We start from the raw sequence: 17483 nt of genomic DNA on the forward strand, positions 1-17483 counted from the left end.
CACCAGTGCTGGGCCCTGTGTTCAGTCAGCATAGGACTGTCTACTCTCATGGTTTCCAGCCTGGTGATGCTTTTGGTTTCTTTTGGGCTTATAAGCCTCAGAGCAAGCACCTCCCAGGCTGCCTTTGACCTTCTAAGGAGGACAGCATTGCCGTGGGTATAGACTTCATGTGTGGCTGAGGGACTAGGCAGTGGTCTTTTCCAGTCTGGAGGAGTCCATGAAGACTTCCAGTTCAACACTGCTAAGCACTTGGCGGACTTACACCCCCTTATCCTCTCTGGGCCTTTGTTTTCTTGACTTTTAAAACTAAGAATAAATGAAGAGGTAACATTATCCAAAAAGAAATGTACCATTACCTGGCTTACATAAATGTAATCCCCCTATACATCATCTTTATAATAACAGTAAAAAAAAATTTAAAAATTTAGGGTGGGATGAAATGATGTCTCTGATGGTATTGGTTCTGAAACATTTATGTTTCTGTTTCTTTTTGAAATGCCACTGGAAGTATCTTTGGTGTGCTAAATCCTTATCTGGGTGCTGAATGAAGATTTAGAGGACACCACCTGGTTTCTGAGATCTCAGTGCCCAGTAGGAGAGATAGATGCCAGTCGTAGATTTAAGGGACCTACTTGCTGGGTTCCTAGGAGAAAACCTGACTGGCTTCTTCCCAGGGGGCCTGCTGGTGAGGTGGCATCTGTATGGACCTGGAAGAGAGAAGGAACTACAAGTTGAGGCCTGAGGGAGCCAAGAGTGATAAATGTGTTTCCAGGCAGGGAAGAGTCTATGCAAACCCAGAGCTTTAGGAGACAGGCTGGTCTGGTATGGGGAAGCAAGCTTGGTTCAGGCCAGGCTGTGGAGGGCCTGCCAAGCTGCTGTGCGGTGGGGTGTTGAGTGTCCCCAAGGCAGTGAACAAGGTAATAGTCATCTGGAGAGAGGAACAGGGACAAAGGGAGGATGAGGCAGGCAACCAATGATGAGACAGACCCATACAGTAAGCCAGGCTTGAGGTCTGTGTCCAGATGGCAGTGGGGTTACTGTGGAACCTGAACCATTGCTCTAACCCATGGAGAGCTGGCATGATTGGGAGGAGTGCCCACAGTCTCCTCAACTCTCAAATTCCTTCCTAATAAGTGAATGTCCTTGTGCCTACGAGGGTGGGCTTAAGTGTGACTGCAGACAGCCTAGATTTTCTCAGTTCATGGAAAAAGGAAAAACTCAGATCTTCTAGTGACAGTATGCTGGACCTAGAGGCATCCTGGCTAGGTGGTAGGCATGTCTGCCTTCCACTTTGGGTCTTAATTTCTCTTTTTGTAGAGATGGTAGGGGCGGAAGGACATCAGGGCAAAGTCAAGGTGTGCTAGCATGCCCTGTGATCCAGTGTCTGGAGGCTCAAGCTTGCAAGGCAGGGTGGCTCCATTCTTGGCAAGTGGAGTGGAAAATGCCAGTGTCTTGTAGTGAGTCCCAGAGGGTGCGGACATGGGCGTGTGTGTGTGTGTGTGTGTGCCTGTGTGTGCACACATATGTGGCTGGGTGTGCCCCCAATTTGTCCTTTGGACTGGGCATCTATACTGGCCTAGCTAGGAATCTACATGGAGTCCCTTCCCTTCTGTAATCTTAACTTCCTTATAACTATTCTTAGTAACAAGCAGGAGCCCTTACCACCGCTGAGCCCTAGCACACACTGGGTGTTTGTTTCTCCATGAACATCCTCAGTAATGTGTGGTACCTTGAACATTGTGTGTGTGTGTGTGTGTGTGTGTGTGTGTGTGTGTGTTCGTGTGTGTGTGTGTGTGTGTGTTCGTTCGTTCTTATTTTGAACCTATTGCAGAATTTCTCACTGCTGCCAAGTTATTTTCTTAGGATATATTTAGATAAAGTGAGATGATCGAGAAGTAGGTAACGTATATTTGCACAGTGATGTTTGCACACGACAACCATAGTGTTTTTGGAGCTGATGTCCAGAAGTTTCAACCTTCCTGGATGCTCCTCATATGCTTGGTGGAGAGGTAATATACCTCCTCAGAGGGCCCAGGGAGAGAATGAGTGGCATTACAAGCCCTCTCTTGCAGAGATTAAACACAGCTGTTGGACCCACACCATACTTGCAGCCACCTCCTTTCCATTGAGTGAAGGAAGCATCCAAGATGATCGAAAGAATGGGTAGGAGAAAAATCCTGTGAGTCCCACTCTACCAGAAAGGCAGCTGTCTCCTGGGGGTGGTGTGGGCTCTGGGATTGCACCTGATAAGACATGAAATAAACTTATCCTGTGGTTGGTATTGATTGAAAGTCTTGGGGGCGGGGGACGGGTGTGTGTGTGGGGGCGGAGATGGGAAGGGGAAACAAAGGAGGAGGCAACAATGCTTGATAAGAAATGTACTCAATTACCTTGCTCATGTAATTGTAACCCCTCTGTACGGTATTTTCACAATAATTTTTTTAAAAAAAAGGTCTTGGGGACAGCACAAGCTTCCCCAGGTGGGGTACACAAGCCTGGTCCTGTACTTCTCCTGGCAATACTTCTTTGCCCCCTGCCATGTGCCTCTTTTTGTCTGAGTTTATATTGTCCGCATATTGATACAGCATGCTAGGGGGCAGAAAGGGGTCTCACCCCTCTCCAGACCTATTAAGCTTACAGTGGGGCAAAGCAGCCTCTTCTGTTAATACGTTTAAGACCTCCATCTGCATGATGGAGGCAGCTTTAATGAGATTAGAAAGCTTAACCAAGAGGCCAATTAAATCTGGGCCCATACCTGTTTGGGCGGTTGTCTAAGCCGTGACCTGCTCCAGAGGCATCCTGCAGGCCCTCCTGGGAGCCTGGCTGGGAAGGATGAGGGGACAGAAGACAAATGCCCATCTGGCCCAGCTGTCCCCAGACCTGGGGTCTCTCTCCAGCTGGAATCAGGGTAGAGACAGAACCCAGGAGAGTTCTATCTGATAGAACATCTGGTCCTAGAGCTCCCAGAGCTGGACCCCTGCACCTTTCCTGCAGCCTGGAATACAGGCAGCTGGGTAGTTGCAAAGATACCTGGTGATGTTGATGTGTGACAAGGCTTGTAAACCAGGAACTGGGTGCACTCCCTTCATTTTATGGGGAGGGGAGGGCCTCACGAGGAAGCTAGCCATGCCTGATTCCTTGCTGGTGTGTCCCTTGGTCTGTCCAGGTAGAAGGGCATGTTGCTCTCTGTTCACAGACCCTTTCTGTGTCATTTGTGCTCGTCACTGCTGTATAAGGAAGGCTAGGCAGAACAAAGTAAAGTTGAGGAGACCTGTGCCAGATGGATACTAGAGCCAGAGGACTGACCCTCAGATTAAGTTCTCCCCCCCCCCCCGCCATGACTTAAGCTTTCCTTTGGTTCCCACTGGAGGTTGGAGGAGTATGTAGGTTTGAATGTTTAGACCCAGCCAGGAGGAAAATTCTAAAATCAGTTAACTATGACCTTGAGTAAGACACTTACCATTCTGGCCAGCACTGGCAAGATGGGTCGATATAAAATAAAGGAGTGGATTTACTCACTTTGGGAGGCTGTTGAGGATTAAGTGAGATCAGCCTCCCTTGGTGCCTGCATTGTGTAAGCAGGATGTGAGGGCTTGTGCCCATGTTCCTGGGATGTAGAACCCGGAAGCTGTGGGGACCGGGATGGGAGCACTGAGGCTCTAGTTCCTGCTGGCTTGGCCTTCCCCACTGGAAGACAAGTGGAAGGGAGGGTTTCTTTCACAGGAGTATGTTTGTGGAGCACCTGACTGATGCATGCCAGGTAAACATTGTTCTAGGATGTGGGAGAAACTTCACTTCATCCTGGGAGGTGGCAGGCAGGCTTTCTCACCCATTTTCTTTTTTTTTTTGGGGGGGGGGTGGTCTGTTCGTGGGGCCTGAACTCTGGGCCTGGGCGCTGTCCCTCAGCTCTTCAGCTCAAGGCTAGCGCTCTACCACTTGAGCCACAGCACCACTTCCGGCTTTTTTCTTTTTTCTTATGTGGTGCTGAGGAATTGAACCCAGGGCCTCATGCATGCAAGGCAAGCACTCTACAACGAACCAACCTCCCAGCCCCTCTCAACCATTTTCTAGATAATAGCCAGCCCAGACAGATACCTTGGGAAAACAGGTTCCAAATCCCTGCTGCCCTCCACCTGGTAGGTATGTCTTTTTCTGTAGTTCCAGATTCAGCTTCTGAAGGCTCATACACTATACATATTTAGTTAAAAATTCCTTTCTTGGATAGAGAAAACCTAGGCCATGGCTTTAAGTGGGATTAGGGGAAAATAAAAGAAAAACAGACTGCTTAAGATCAGGTAAGCAGCAGAACAGGAAGGTTGGTCATTTGTCAAGGACAGCGCTGTCATCCCTATCTGAGTTCCAAGTTTCAAGCTGGGAGCAAACCCAGGACTCAGATTGAGATCTCCCCAGAGGCCACCATGTTTCTGTCCTCCAGCTACCAACAGTGTGATGAGAGAAACAAGCATGTGGGAGTGAAGGCCACACTTCACTCTCTTGACATCTGGGTTTTTGCCAGCCCGTCCTGTGCTTTGAAAGGAAATGAATAAAAAGGATAGAAATTTATCAGAAGAGACAGGTTTAGCTTTCTCTGAAAAGTTCTTTCTCAGTCCCTAGTCATTTCGGTTTTTATCGATTACCAGATGTAGCAAACATTTGGATTCTACTTCTTAGGAACCAATAGTCTGCAGAAAAATAAGCCCTTCTCATGGGATAAAGCCAGGTAGGAAATAGTAGAGATACAGGTAGAGTCTTGTGAAATTGGAACAAACTATCTTGCTCCAGGCAGGCTGAGGGATGCATTGGGATGGCAGAAGCTGGCATAAAATGGCCATTCTAGAGGGCAAGGCATATGCAACAAGGCTGAGACCAAGATTTCCTGTGGCTTCAGCTCTGTGTAGAAAAAGAGAGAGGGGATGGAATGAGAGGTTGAAATGAGATCACAGCCCTTTCATTATCTCCTTGTGTCTCAGTTCCCGTGCCAAACCCAAGAGAGGACAATCCCTGTCCTACATTATAGGGGCATATCTCAAGTCAGGATGAATTGCCTGTCTCTGAGTTAGCCTGGGAGCTGGGAGCTAAACTTCTTCCCTGCAGTCCATCCAGTGCTCTATTTACTTTACAGCTAGCTGCAGCCCATGGTCTGTTGAATGTTTTATTGGACGTTTGATTAAAGAGACATAGGTGGAAATTTTCTAGTGTTGAGTTCTAATTTAACCACTAAAGGGCCTTTGTGCCTGTTTAGAACTGGTAAGCAAGAACAGACCAAGAGTTTTATGCATAGATAAATGGAAGGGTTTGGAGAGCTTGTTGAACAGAGACAGTGCAAGTAGCACTAAGTGGACCTAAGACCTGGTAGGTGAGGAGCTGGCTTACCATGTGCTTGAGACGTGGTTAGTCCAGGGAGGGTACAGAGCAGGGTGCATCTAGGGTTCCACGCCAGGCTCAGAAGCAGCTCCAGGCCCCATGGTTAGTTTGCTATTTCTCTTGGTCCTTTTCCAATGCTTATGGAGGAAGTAACCCCTTGCAGCCAGTGGAGCAGACAGCTTGGTCAGAGAGCCCAGGCATTGAACCTGCTGAGAACAGGGGATGGGATGGCAGGTAGATCTCAGCAGTGTACAGACACTTAGGGTCTTCTTCTTGAACCCATCCCCTGAGGCCTGGCTGTGACTCGAATTCAGTTCCCCACTCCATTCATTGATTCTGTCCTTCTTCAGAGCTACAAATGCTTTCCCTAGATGGCAGCTGAAGTCATCCTTACAGTTGTCTTTGGGTGGGGACTTAATGATGATTTCCAGTATACTGACAGCACTAGTGGCTAGGAGGCCTGCCTAAGGCATTTGGCAGCAAGGGACACGCAGTTCCAGCTCCCAGGCCTTCTCATTTCTCAAAGTTGGGGTGTTTCAGAAAGAGGGAACAATGTGTCCCAAAACTTGCGTAGGCAGGGGTGTGTGGTAGTGGTGGTGGTAGAGGTTTGGAAGGGAGGGACTAGTTCTTTGGATGGGATCCAGTGGTAACTAATGGAAGATCATTTGAATTAGCTAGTCTTGGAATTTGACCTTGTAGATGTGATGAGTACTCTTGAAAGACAGGATTTCTACAAGAATTTTATTCATCCAAATAGTATTTACTAAGCCAGCAACTTCTCTGTGTTTTGCTACACCATTCCTGCCACATCTTTGAGAAGCCAGCTGGCTTATTTAATAAGGAATTAACAGTCAGGTGTATCAAGTGCTATGAGGAAGAACATGAAGAGGACACAGAGGTAGTACCAGACCCAAGAGGAGAGTGTTCCAGAGACAGGGACCAGCTTCTGCCAGAGACTGGGACCAGCCTATGCAAAGGTGGTTGGGCAAACTCATCAAGTAAATATATGGAAAGAAAGGCCTTTGTAAATTGCTACTAAATATGTAAGTGTTAACAAGTTATTCTCTGTCAAGTGTTGGGCCTTGGGGAAGGCCTCCTTGAAGACCCTCCTTTGTACTGCCAGCACCTTAGGGGTGGGTATCCTCCAGGGGAATTTTTTTTTCCCACCCCCTGGTCCTGGGGTTTGAACTCTAGACCTGGGTGCTATCCCTGAGCTTTTGTGCTCAAGACTAGCACTTTACCACTTCATCTACAGCTCCACTTCTGACTTTTTGGTGGCTAATTAGAGATAAGAGTCTAACAGACTTTCCTGCCCCAGCTGGCTTCAAACCTTGGTCCTGAGAGATCAGTCACCTGAGTAGCTAAGATTATAGTTGTTAGCCACCAGCATCCAGTTCTCCAAGAGAAATTTTGCATCTGTTTCAGAAGCCTGAGTAGCCACCTCCAGCTTTTCCCATCCATGCTCTTGGCCCACTTCTTTTTTTTGGGGGGAGGGAGGGCGGGGGGATCCAGTAGTGGGGCCTGAACTCTGGGCCTGGGCACTGTCCCTTAGCTCTTCAGCTCAAGGCTAGCGCTCTACCACTTGAGCCACAGCGCCACTTCCGGCTTTTTTCTTTTTGCTTATGTGGTGCTGAGGAATCGAACCCAGGACCTCAGGCATGCAAGGCAAGTGCTCTACCACTGATCCACCTTCCCAGTCCCTTGGCCCACTTCCTTAGCAGCTTCTTACTACAACTGTAAAGGATGTGTATGATCTTGAAAGTTCTGGACCAATTTTGGGGTGTACCAGCAAGAAAACTGTGTTCTATACACCTCCAGATGAGGCTGTGGACTTGCCCATGGTAAGCTGGAATGGCAGCCCCCTGCCTTAAGCCACAGTCTAAGCTGACAAGTCGAGGGACCAAGAAGAAAGGAGCACACTGGCTCTTGGTGGGTCCCTGACCCCACTCTTCATCCCCTCTGCATCACTTCAGGAACAAATCAGTCAGCACTTTCTGAGAGCCGCCTCTAAAAGCATGCTAGGGCAAGCTCTGTTCTAGAATGCTGCTGTGCTGGGCAGGGGTGTGAGACCCCTTTATCAGCTGATAACTGTGATAATAGAATTTGAGACATTCAGAATGGCTGTGGTGTTCCTAGGGAAAATAGGTACTAGAGCTATTACCTTTTCTTCTCTTCTACAGACAGATGTGGTTATGTGCATACACATGTACACATACACACACTATCCATACATGACTGTGTGAGTCTGTCATTCGAGGTGTTAACGTTGCTCTCAGCTCAGTGTCATTCCTTTCTGTGTTTGCTGAGAACCCTGAGGACTGGAAGCTGGGTAGCCTGGACCACTTTGGTCTGGTCTGGTCCAGTACAGCAGACGTCCCTGGACCTGCTGCCATGTGGCTGATGGGGTAGCCGGGAAATGTGGAATCCACATAGGGCCCAAGGAGGGCTCACTTACCACATAGGAGCACTCCAAAGGGAAGCAGCACTAAGTGGCATTGTGTTGGTTGATTGTGTTGACTCAGTCAGTGTGGCCATTGCAGAGAGAAGTAGAAGGGACTCCTTATAGAATCTCATCCTTCCATGTGGCATCAGGGCTCACCTGTAACCATGTCATTTTGTAATTGAAGCACTTGGGGCTCTGAGAAGGGCAGGGGTAGCCTTGTTTCTGGTCTCGTGCCTGTTTCTGTCAGGGTTCTCATGGAGCTGAGCTGGAGATATAGGGCCTTTTGTGTCTGTCTGAAGAATTTGGTAGAGGGGAAGAAATGTGGACTTTGAAGTGAAGTACGCTGGGTTTGCGTCCCAGACTGCCACTTCCTGACCTGCCGTGCAGCCTGGGGCAGGTCAGCTCTCTGAGCTTCAGTATTCTCTCTGTAACAGGGAAGATAATGCGACTACCCGTCGGACTGTTGAGAGGATCAGAGATAAGTACATAAAAGGCCAGGCATTAGGAGGCACATGTTAACGCATCCACCGGATGATGTCGTATGGCTCCTGTAGGCAGTGCAGGGGGAGTGTGTGGGCTCAACTGGAGTATGTCACCTTCAGGGGAGTGGAACCCTGCCTTTCTAGGTTCCTTGCCACAGATCCAACCATTACAACTTAGTGCTACCAGGGGCTGGAGGCCCTATAGGCTTCTTGCCTCTCTTGTACCTGAATTTCAGGCAGGAGGGTCATCTATGCTGTCCCTCAACAAACAATGGGGTGCACAGGACTTCTGGAGTGGACAGTGGAAGTCACTGAATGCCCAGTTCCTCATGGCATTGTTTGGTCCAATTTCCTTTGCATTGTGACCTACATCATTCTTTATTTGCTAAACCCTCTGAGCAGGCAGCAGTAATAAATCAATTAATGACTCCGATGAATCGTTTAATGGCTGACAAAATAACACTAAAGCCAACAGCTTGCATCTCTCCAGCAGTACCAAAGGACGCTGGTTGACTCGGGTGGGGGACGAAACAGAGACTGTTAGCTAAATTAGCGCAATTAGTGCGTGCTTTAAAGGCTTAGGCGGCATCTGCTCAGCTCTGAGCCAGCGTGTCGGGCGCACTGGGGAAGGCTGTGAGTACCGTGGTGGGCAGCTGCTTACTGGCTTTCCTCCTGGCCTAGCAGGAGAGCAGGAGGGCTCCAGTCCATTCCTTTACACACAAGAGGCCTTGGCAGGTTTGAATTATGTGCCCCCTTCCCTGCCAAGTATAGACGTCCCCAGCTTTGATATCAAGGGACCTTGGTGAACTTTCTAGACTGCACATTCGTCCTGTCACTGCAGAGAAGGAGGTGAGGGAAAGTGACTCTGTCCCTACTAAATTGGATGCCAGCTGAGGAGGTGTGGGCTCCCATCCTTGAAAGATGCTTGGAGTGCCTTGCCTTTAATGATTTCTTTTAAACTAAAAAAAAAAAAAAATAGTTTTAAGAAGTGAATCAGATGGCTTTCTGTTCTCTGCACACCTCGGTCCTGGAAGGATTAAGTTGTCATTGGAACTGAGCGTGTGTACAGGTCCACGCCAGGGAATTTTCCACTTTGCAGAAGCAACTGCCAGTGTTCTTGTTAAGGAGCTGTCACTGGCCTACTATGACATGTTTGTGGTTATAAGTAAGTAGCTCCTTAAGACAGTAGGAAGTGGGGGGGGGGCGCTAATGGTACAAACCAGGGTCTGAAGCTCACCTTTCTTTAAGAAGACAACGAGTGTTGAACAAATATCACTGACCCATTCACAGTGTTCACCTGAGGGGTCCCCCACAACCCTGATCTCTCTAGCCTTATTGTACAGGCCATAGGCCAAGCCCCACATCATGTTACCCAACTAGGGAGGGGTTTGCACAAAGAGAAGGGTGATATCTGGACAGTATCCAAGGTACATCCAGGTGTTAATTACATAGGGACCCACCTCTTAGTCACATTGTGCCCTTTGATCCAGTTCCCAGAAGAAGCTAGGTGCTTCCTGGGATGCGTGGGCAGGGCCCAATGATGTGATAGCCTTCTCTCCTTAGCCCAGGGAAGTTAGTTCCTCAGTTCTTTCTGTTGAAATGTTCTGACAGGCATACTTTTCTTTCATCCCCCTCCCCACCCCACCCCCCTCCCTAGTGCTTACTAAGGTGACATTGAGGAGAGAGACCACAGCTACCTCCAGACTATTCATGGAATCATAAAACGTGAGCTTATCTAGCCAGGCTCAGTAGTTGGCATGCCTATGAGGCTGGGGTAGGAAGATCACTTGAGCCCAGGAGAATGTGCAGCAACATACAAGAGCCTGTCTCACAAACAAGCAAACAAACAACTAGACATGTCTGCCATTGCCAGGTGCTGTGTCAAGTTCAGGGGCTATCTCACCCTGGCCTAGCGGAATGCCTGTCCTGAGAGTTGTGTTATCATTGACCCATATCCCTATGGGCTAGAGCATCCTTCCTTTAAACATGACCCTGAAAGACTCAGAAATGTAACATGAGGTACCCAAGTGCTCAAGCTCCTGGTAAATGGAAGGAACTGGCCATGAAGCAGACCTCTGTTCTCAAGTGGCTGCTGTAACTGTCTGAACTATATGACTGTATGACTCTGAACTGTCTGAACAGAGCCTCTCTTTTCTCCTATGCAGCAATGGTGGGTTGTTGGGAGGACTTGGGGAGAGAAGCTTCAGCAAGCTGGCCAGAAGTGACAGTTGTTGAATGGCAAGCCCTCTGGGAGTGGGTAGGCTACGTAACTCCTGCCAAGGAGCCCCCAAGGTAAGGGAGGGCAAGTAAGCTTCACCCCATCTAGGAGATGGGATGGGCATGGGGTGGGTAGAGTTCAGAGGGATTTGCACTCTAAAGGAGGCTGTGCCAGGAGGGTGAAGATGACAGCAGTAATCTCTTACCTCCATATCTCCTTCTACATCTTTCAGCCCTGCTGTCCTTTAAGGCCCTGGCTCGAGTGCCACCACTTTCACAAAGCCTCCCTGATCCCCCTAATCCCTGTCTCACAGTGCCTGCCTGGAGTACCTTCACACGTCCCTCAGTTCTCTGTCACCACGACACTTTTCATCCTCCAGACCTTCGGGGCAGAACCTGACTCTCATCTCCCATCCCAGTGGGCACAGTGCCATCCGTGCGGCCACAGGAGCAAATGCTAAATGCACCCGCCCTGTATCAAGTACTCGTAACCTTTTTACAGCTCCCACCTACCTTGTTTCTCTTTTTCTTCCCAAGGTAATTTGCCAATTAGGCCCAACAGACTCTTCAGTGGACCTTCTTTGACACACACGCGCACACATATGCACTCACGTTCTACCTCTTGTTAAATGCCAACTCATTGAAATATTTGTCAGAAAAAGCCAAGTTAGAAGGTCATCCTACTTGGTGGAGAAGAGTAGTATACATAGGTGATCTCAAATACAAAGAAGGACTTGTGATTGCCAGATGTTCTTAATGCTCTGTCATGAGCATTTGGCTCTTTTCATGAGCCAAAACCAAAAAAGCACACATTTTTCAGAACTTACAGATGTTGGTAAGAGGGAACTGTTACTTGAGATTTTTGAACCCAAGATCAGAGGTGAGGGGACAGAGGGGCTGAAGTTAGAGCCACATGTGAGGCTGCATTTCTTTAAGATAACACTCCTCTGTGCCTCAGTTTTCTTACTAGCTAAACAGAAATGACATCTTCCTTTTGGGACATGAATATTTCCCTCCTTTAACCTCTCCTGGTTTATGGGATCAGCATGAAATAGCAGTTGCTTCCCCTACCTTCTCTGTTGTTAAGTTAATCCTCTGCCATGGAAGAGAGAAGTAAGATGGAACTTTGAGAAAGAAGATTTTACCATGACTTTTGCCATGTCACCATTGAGCAACCCCAAATTACCATATCCTACCACCTCCACAGCAGATCAGGGAGGCTTTGTGTATCTTGGAGCAGCTACTATTGGACCCAGAGCTGTCTGTCTCTCCATGCTGAGTGGGCACATCCACTTCTCTTCCTGTGTGACAGCCCCCCTGACTGTTTGAAGGCAGGGATCCTATGTCATTCCCTTGTGTCATTGGAACCTATTTTTAACACCAGCTGGTTTTCTCTTCACATAGCAACAGTTCTTTGTTTTCTCTGAACTGCAAAATCAAGAGCATCCATTCCCCTAAACGCATTCTGTTCTGTGGTCTGTGCGTAAGACTAAGAGACCTCTTCTTCCTCTGTTCCCTTCTTTAGATTCCATTGCTCTGGTCTTGGCCTTTCTGCATGGGTGATAACATTGTGACAATTCTTCCCATTCCTCCACCTGAATCTTTACTGTGGTGATGTTGTTAGAATTCCCTCCAGGAAACTTGGCTGGCCCAGAGGGACCAAATCACTTCAGCTCTCTGAATTCGGCCCTAAGTGAGATCTGAGTAAGCCTTCTTGCCTTTCTGGGGCGCCAGACAGGCATTCTTGCCTTGTTCCTATGGTCATCTCAAGAGGCACCACCCACACCCAGCTTCAGGACCTCTGTTTCCCAGCCACACCCATAGTGCTCCTCACACCCCAATTCCTCTGGCCCTCCCAGCCATGTGGCTAGGGTTGAGTTTCAGTCAAGGAAGGCTATGCTTGGTGGTTTCACATGTGGCCTGAGTATTGGGGCAGGGGAAGGAGGAAGGGGATTTACCAAATAAAGTACCATTTTCTCACTAACCTGGCAGGAGGCCAAGGTTCACTCTGAGCATTTGTTTTTATTCATTTTCCAGGAGCTTCATGTGCATAGAAATATTTATTTGTAGAAAATAGTAAAAAAGTAGATGCTAGTTTGGGAGTGAGGAAGACGGGTTCTTGGGCTGGGGTCAGGAGGTCAGCTCCCCCCTTTTTTGGGTGGGGGGTCCGGTTTTGGGGCCTGAACTCTGGGCCTGGGCGCTGTCCCTCAGCTCTTCAGCTCAAGGCTAGCACTTCTGGCTTTTTTTTCTGCTTATGTGGTGCTGAGGAATCGAACCCAGGGCCTCATGCATGCAAGGCAAGCACTCTACCACTGAGGCACCTTCCCAGCCCCCATTTCAGCTTTTTAAGTTGACTCTATCCCCAAGAGTAGGCAGCTGGTCTATATCACCATGTGCAAAGCTCTTTAAATTACTTTCTCTTCCTCCCTCCCTCCTTCCTCTCTCTTCCTTCCCTCTCCTCCTATCTCCCCCCCCCTCATGAGTTTATACCCCGCGGTTGTGCTTTATTTAGCCATGTATATACACAAATATTGGGTAGCTAGAACCCAATCAGTGTTGTCTGCCAGTTCAGATAACAGGTGGGTCTCTGGGTTCTTTATAATCTTTGATCTCTGAATGTGCTGTAATGAAAAGAGAAAGCTAGCATTCATGGTCCTCTGGGGAAGCATTGCTGTCTTTTCCTGTAGGTCTGTTTTGTCAAGCCCCTTCTTCCTTCAGTTTGTGGGATTGGATGGGCAGAGAAGCTTGGAAGAAGAGCCATCGTGGACAACTCTTAACTAACCCTGTGATACATGGGAGAAACTAAATCCCAAGTGAGAAAGAACTTTTCCTTGGGTTGTCAGCTGGGACCTGAACTAATAGGGGAGGCCTTGGCCTTCTAGATCCATTATTCTTTATTCTCTGACTCTGATGGGGAAGTCCTTCCTGTGTAACCACCACAGCTAGTCATGCTGTAGGCCTAGGGAAGGCCACGGGTTTGGGTTTTGTGTTTTTAGAGAAAACTCACATGAGACACTTTGCTGAGTGCCTTAATGGTGTTCTAACTCAAGCTGGAAACCACAGGGAGAGGCTGACTCCTAGCAATCCAGAAAGGCCTGGCTCCAGATGGTCAGGTTTGAGCAGGTCTTTGAATAATACAAGTAGTAATCATTTATTGAACACCTGCTGTATGCCTCATGTTGTGCTGGGTAAACAGCTCCTGCTGTCAAGGTGGAGGCTGGGATGCAGCACACTGTTGACAGAGTAACATTGGGCCCCTTGGTCTGGGTTTTGTGAGTAAGGGTTATTTCTGAGGCCTTCCAGCCTCTTTCCCTTGTGCCTCCCAATACACCAGTTGCTGCTTTCTTGTACTTTTAAAAGTTTTTTTTTTTCTTCTGTGAGTTTGTAATTTGATTCATAATCAAAGGGGAGAAGCAATCACTGTGATCCTGCAGGGCACAGACTTAAGCATTGCATAACTACTTGGTTTAACAGATAGAGAAAGCCTCTTCTGTCATAAAAGTTGTCTCTAGGCTCAACACAATAGCTTGTACCTGTAACTCCAGCTACTTGAAAAGTGGAGATCAGAAGATCATTAGAGGCAAAAAGTTACTGAGACCTCATTTCAACAAACAAGGTGAGAAAGTTGTATCTGTGATATCAAGAGGATCAGGTTCCAAGGCTAGCCCAGGAAAAAATGCAGATCCTAACTTAGGGAGGGAGAAATAGCAAAATAATAATACAGCAAAAAAAAATCTGGGGAGGTGATATGGCTCAGGTGGTAGAGTGTCTGCCTAGCAAAGGCTCTGAATTCAAATCCCAGTAGTACAAAAAAAAAAAAGTTGTCTCCTTGGCCTCTTGTCCCTTAGTCATTGCTACCATATCTGCCTTTGCTGTTCTTCCTCCAGGAGCAGATGGTGAAATACATCTTCCATCTCAGATTTCAGAGAATTACTCCACCCCTTTACTAGCATTTCAGTTACCCTGGTCTTGCCACCCCTAGAACTATTGACTCTATAATTTCATAGGAACACCACATCTCATGATGAAGGAGCCTCATAAGCAAAACAACAATGCATTTGCAGGTTCAAGCTTTCACTTGAAGTTGTTTTCTTAATTTTGACATACTGAACCTATGTATACCTCAATATAGGAAAAGTCAAATACTCCAAATAATGAAAGACAGGAACATTTTACCATAAAAAGGTCTACAAGTGTCCAGTGTGAAAGCATTCCAAAAGGTAATGATCCAAAACACTCAAAAGGTAACTATCAGGTTACCTCAGCTCCCCCACCGTCTTTGTAAGTTTTTTCTGGGTGCTACGGACAAGTAGTTGTTGGTTCTTAATCACAAAACATCAAATTACACAGAACCACTAACCTCAAAGAAGTAATAATGCAGCTGAAGAATTGCTTAGTAAGTTTCCCTTTGTGGCCCACTCCCAGCTGACAAGGGGTCCAGATGAGGCAAGTAGATTCTTCTGCTCTGAATGGGCTGTAGACTCAAGGAAAGGAGAGCTAGATCCATGTTTGAGGATGTTTGAAACTTGGAGCACACAGTATGGGGCATGTGTAAGAAGACTCATTTTGAAAATCTTCTACAGCTAACTCATTCTCTTTTACTTGGATCCGTCAGACAACCTTTTTGTGCCTGTCCCCAGTCTTAATTCCCATGTTCTCAGAGTAATCCCATCTCACAGACCATATCCCATCCCAACTCAACCCACCACACTCCTCTAATGCCAAGGTAGAAACAACAGCCATTCTGCTTTTTACAAGACACCGATTTGTAGAGGTGTAAGTAGCTGGTTCATGCCATTTGTTAGTACAAATGATAGCACTTGGAGCAGAGTGGGTTGTTCACTGTTACGTGTGGTATTAGTGGAAGATTGGAAGCCAGGAGGTCTGGTTCCTATTTTGTGACTTGAGGAAAGGAAAAGAAAGAAGTGAGTCCTTCAGGGGTAGGTAGTAGGAGGCTGTATTCATGAAACAAAAGGAGGTGTTTGGTTTCCTGACCCTAAGGGTCATAAATTTGTCTTAGAGAAGAGCCACAACTCTTGGGGGTGGGGTGATCAGTGGTGAAATTAGTTTTGGTCATAATTGAGACCAGGGACTGGACTGGAGATGGACATCTGTAAGAATGGCACCTGGATCAGGGAATGGGCCCAGGAAGGGAACATCAAGGCCCCTGGATATGTTCCTCAGGCTAGGTGCTTAGGCCTCCCAATCTTTTGCCCTGCCTTTGTGAGCACAGAGCCAGGCACAGACATGCCGGCCACATGAACAGGTTTGTCACAGATTGTTGGAAAGAGGCCAGGTGGGGAACGCAACAGCGTCTGCTCACCCCTGGGAGGCATTTGTTGAGGCAGATGTACCAGGTGGGTGCCAGGATAGCAACATTTAACGAGAGAACTAAAAACAGTCTTCCATCGTACCCCTGCTTCTCATGAGACACCCAGGACCCTTTAGGGGCTAAATTGCATCTGTCTGTTTCTTCCTTACACTTGTCTGGGGCATTTTCCTAGTTGCTTTGTTATTTATTTATTGAATTGTGGGTATTTATTGACCTTCTGCTCTGTGCAACATGCCAGCCTCTTCGAGAGAGTACCACCATTTATAAATCACTCCACTTGCCCTCAAAGAGCTCTTCAGAGCTCTGGTGGGTGAGGTAGGGCATCAGTGTCAATAGTAGCCTCCGTGGGTTAGCCAGGCACCACCGCTGGGCAGGTACTGCAGAGGAAGTACCTTTGCTGCTTCCATCTCTTGCTATTCCTGTAGCATTCCTAAGTGGTGGTTCCCTAATTTCCTAAGTGAGGCAATAGAGGCTCCAGGTTCATCACCAGTAACATACCTGTCTTTGCGAAGGAAGGGATAGGGGCATGGGCAGACAAGAGTGGTGGTTTTATCTTCTTTGTACCTAGTTGGGGTTTGGCCACTGATTTCTACCTTCTCTCTCCACAGAGTGCAGCAGCTGCCCCGAGCCCTGTGCTTGGCAACATTCCCCCCAATGATGGGATGCCTGGAGGGCCCATCCCACCGGGTTTCTTTCAGGTATGTGAGCGCCGTGGGTCCCATACTCTTCGTGTACTTGGACTGGGGTGGACAGCCAGGCAGGCGGGAGAGGGAAAAAGCAGCACAGCTCAGTTTGCCATGGTCTAAATACAGTTTCTTTGTGCTGGTTGAGGCCCTTCCCTTCCCTTCCTTTCCCATCGCTCTCTCCACCCCTATGGAAAGCTGGGAAGGGGAGGAGAGACTGGAAGGCAGACACCTCCCGCCTGGCAGTGCCCTTCACCAGTTTGTTTTTTTCACACCAGCTCCGCAGGCACAACATGGTCTGCCAAAGAGGTGGGGGTAGCTGCTTCGAGGCCAGTGTGGAGCTTTCTTTTAACAAAAGACTTTTTCCCTTTTTTTCCTTTCCTCTTTTTAAAAAATGAGTAAACTGTTCTCGTTCCTGTTTTGTTGCTGCTGTCATTGTCATTGTTTATTTTGCCCGTCCAAACTACAAACCTAGGCATAATATTAAAACAACAACAACAACAGACTCATCCTGGCAGGTCTCAGAATCCTTTCCCTCTGATTAAGCACTGATATTTTTTCCAAGTATGGTCACAGACTGTATTCCACAACATTTGTGCCTACACTTTGTGCACCATGGGCAAGAACAGATCCCCCGTGAGTTGGGAACCTCGCCTCTTCCAGACACCTTGTTGGCCCTTTTCTAGGGTGCGTGTGAAATCAGGCTTTCCACTTTGTTGGGATTGGGTGTGGCTATCACCCATCTGTGCCTTCTTCTCCATCCCTCCTTCCCTCCTGGCAGTTTGTCCTACTTCAGCCAAATTGGGACTGGTTGATGCCATCTTGGAGAGCTGTCAGTGTGCAGGGCTGTGAAGAACTTTGTGGTGAAGCTCTTGATTGTGACATCGTTCATTCCGTCAAGCCTGTTTAGGCTGTGTTGGATAGCATGCCTTGACACTCCACACCTTCATAAGAGTGATGCT

General features: G+C 47.8%; 1 protein-coding gene across 2 annotated transcripts in view; it reads left to right on the plus strand.

Annotated features, from left to right (window-relative positions):
- Ssbp3 (single stranded DNA binding protein 3) overlaps window positions 1-17483 on the plus strand; it is a 155868-nt gene that overhangs the window by 94691 nt on the left and 43694 nt on the right. For both annotated transcript variants that reach the window (XM_013022316.1, XM_013022317.1), the window contains exon 5: window positions 16447-16536. In XM_013022316.1, coding sequence (XP_012877770.1) covers window positions 16447-16536 — 90 coding nt within the window. The remainder of the gene's footprint in view (window positions 1-16446; window positions 16537-17483) is intronic.

The sequence above is a fragment of the Dipodomys ordii genome, unplaced genomic scaffold (genome assembly GCF_000151885.1).
Source record: "Dipodomys ordii isolate 6190 unplaced genomic scaffold, Dord_2.0 Scaffold61, whole genome shotgun sequence".
Taxonomy (NCBI): domain Eukaryota; kingdom Metazoa; phylum Chordata; class Mammalia; order Rodentia; family Heteromyidae; genus Dipodomys; species Dipodomys ordii.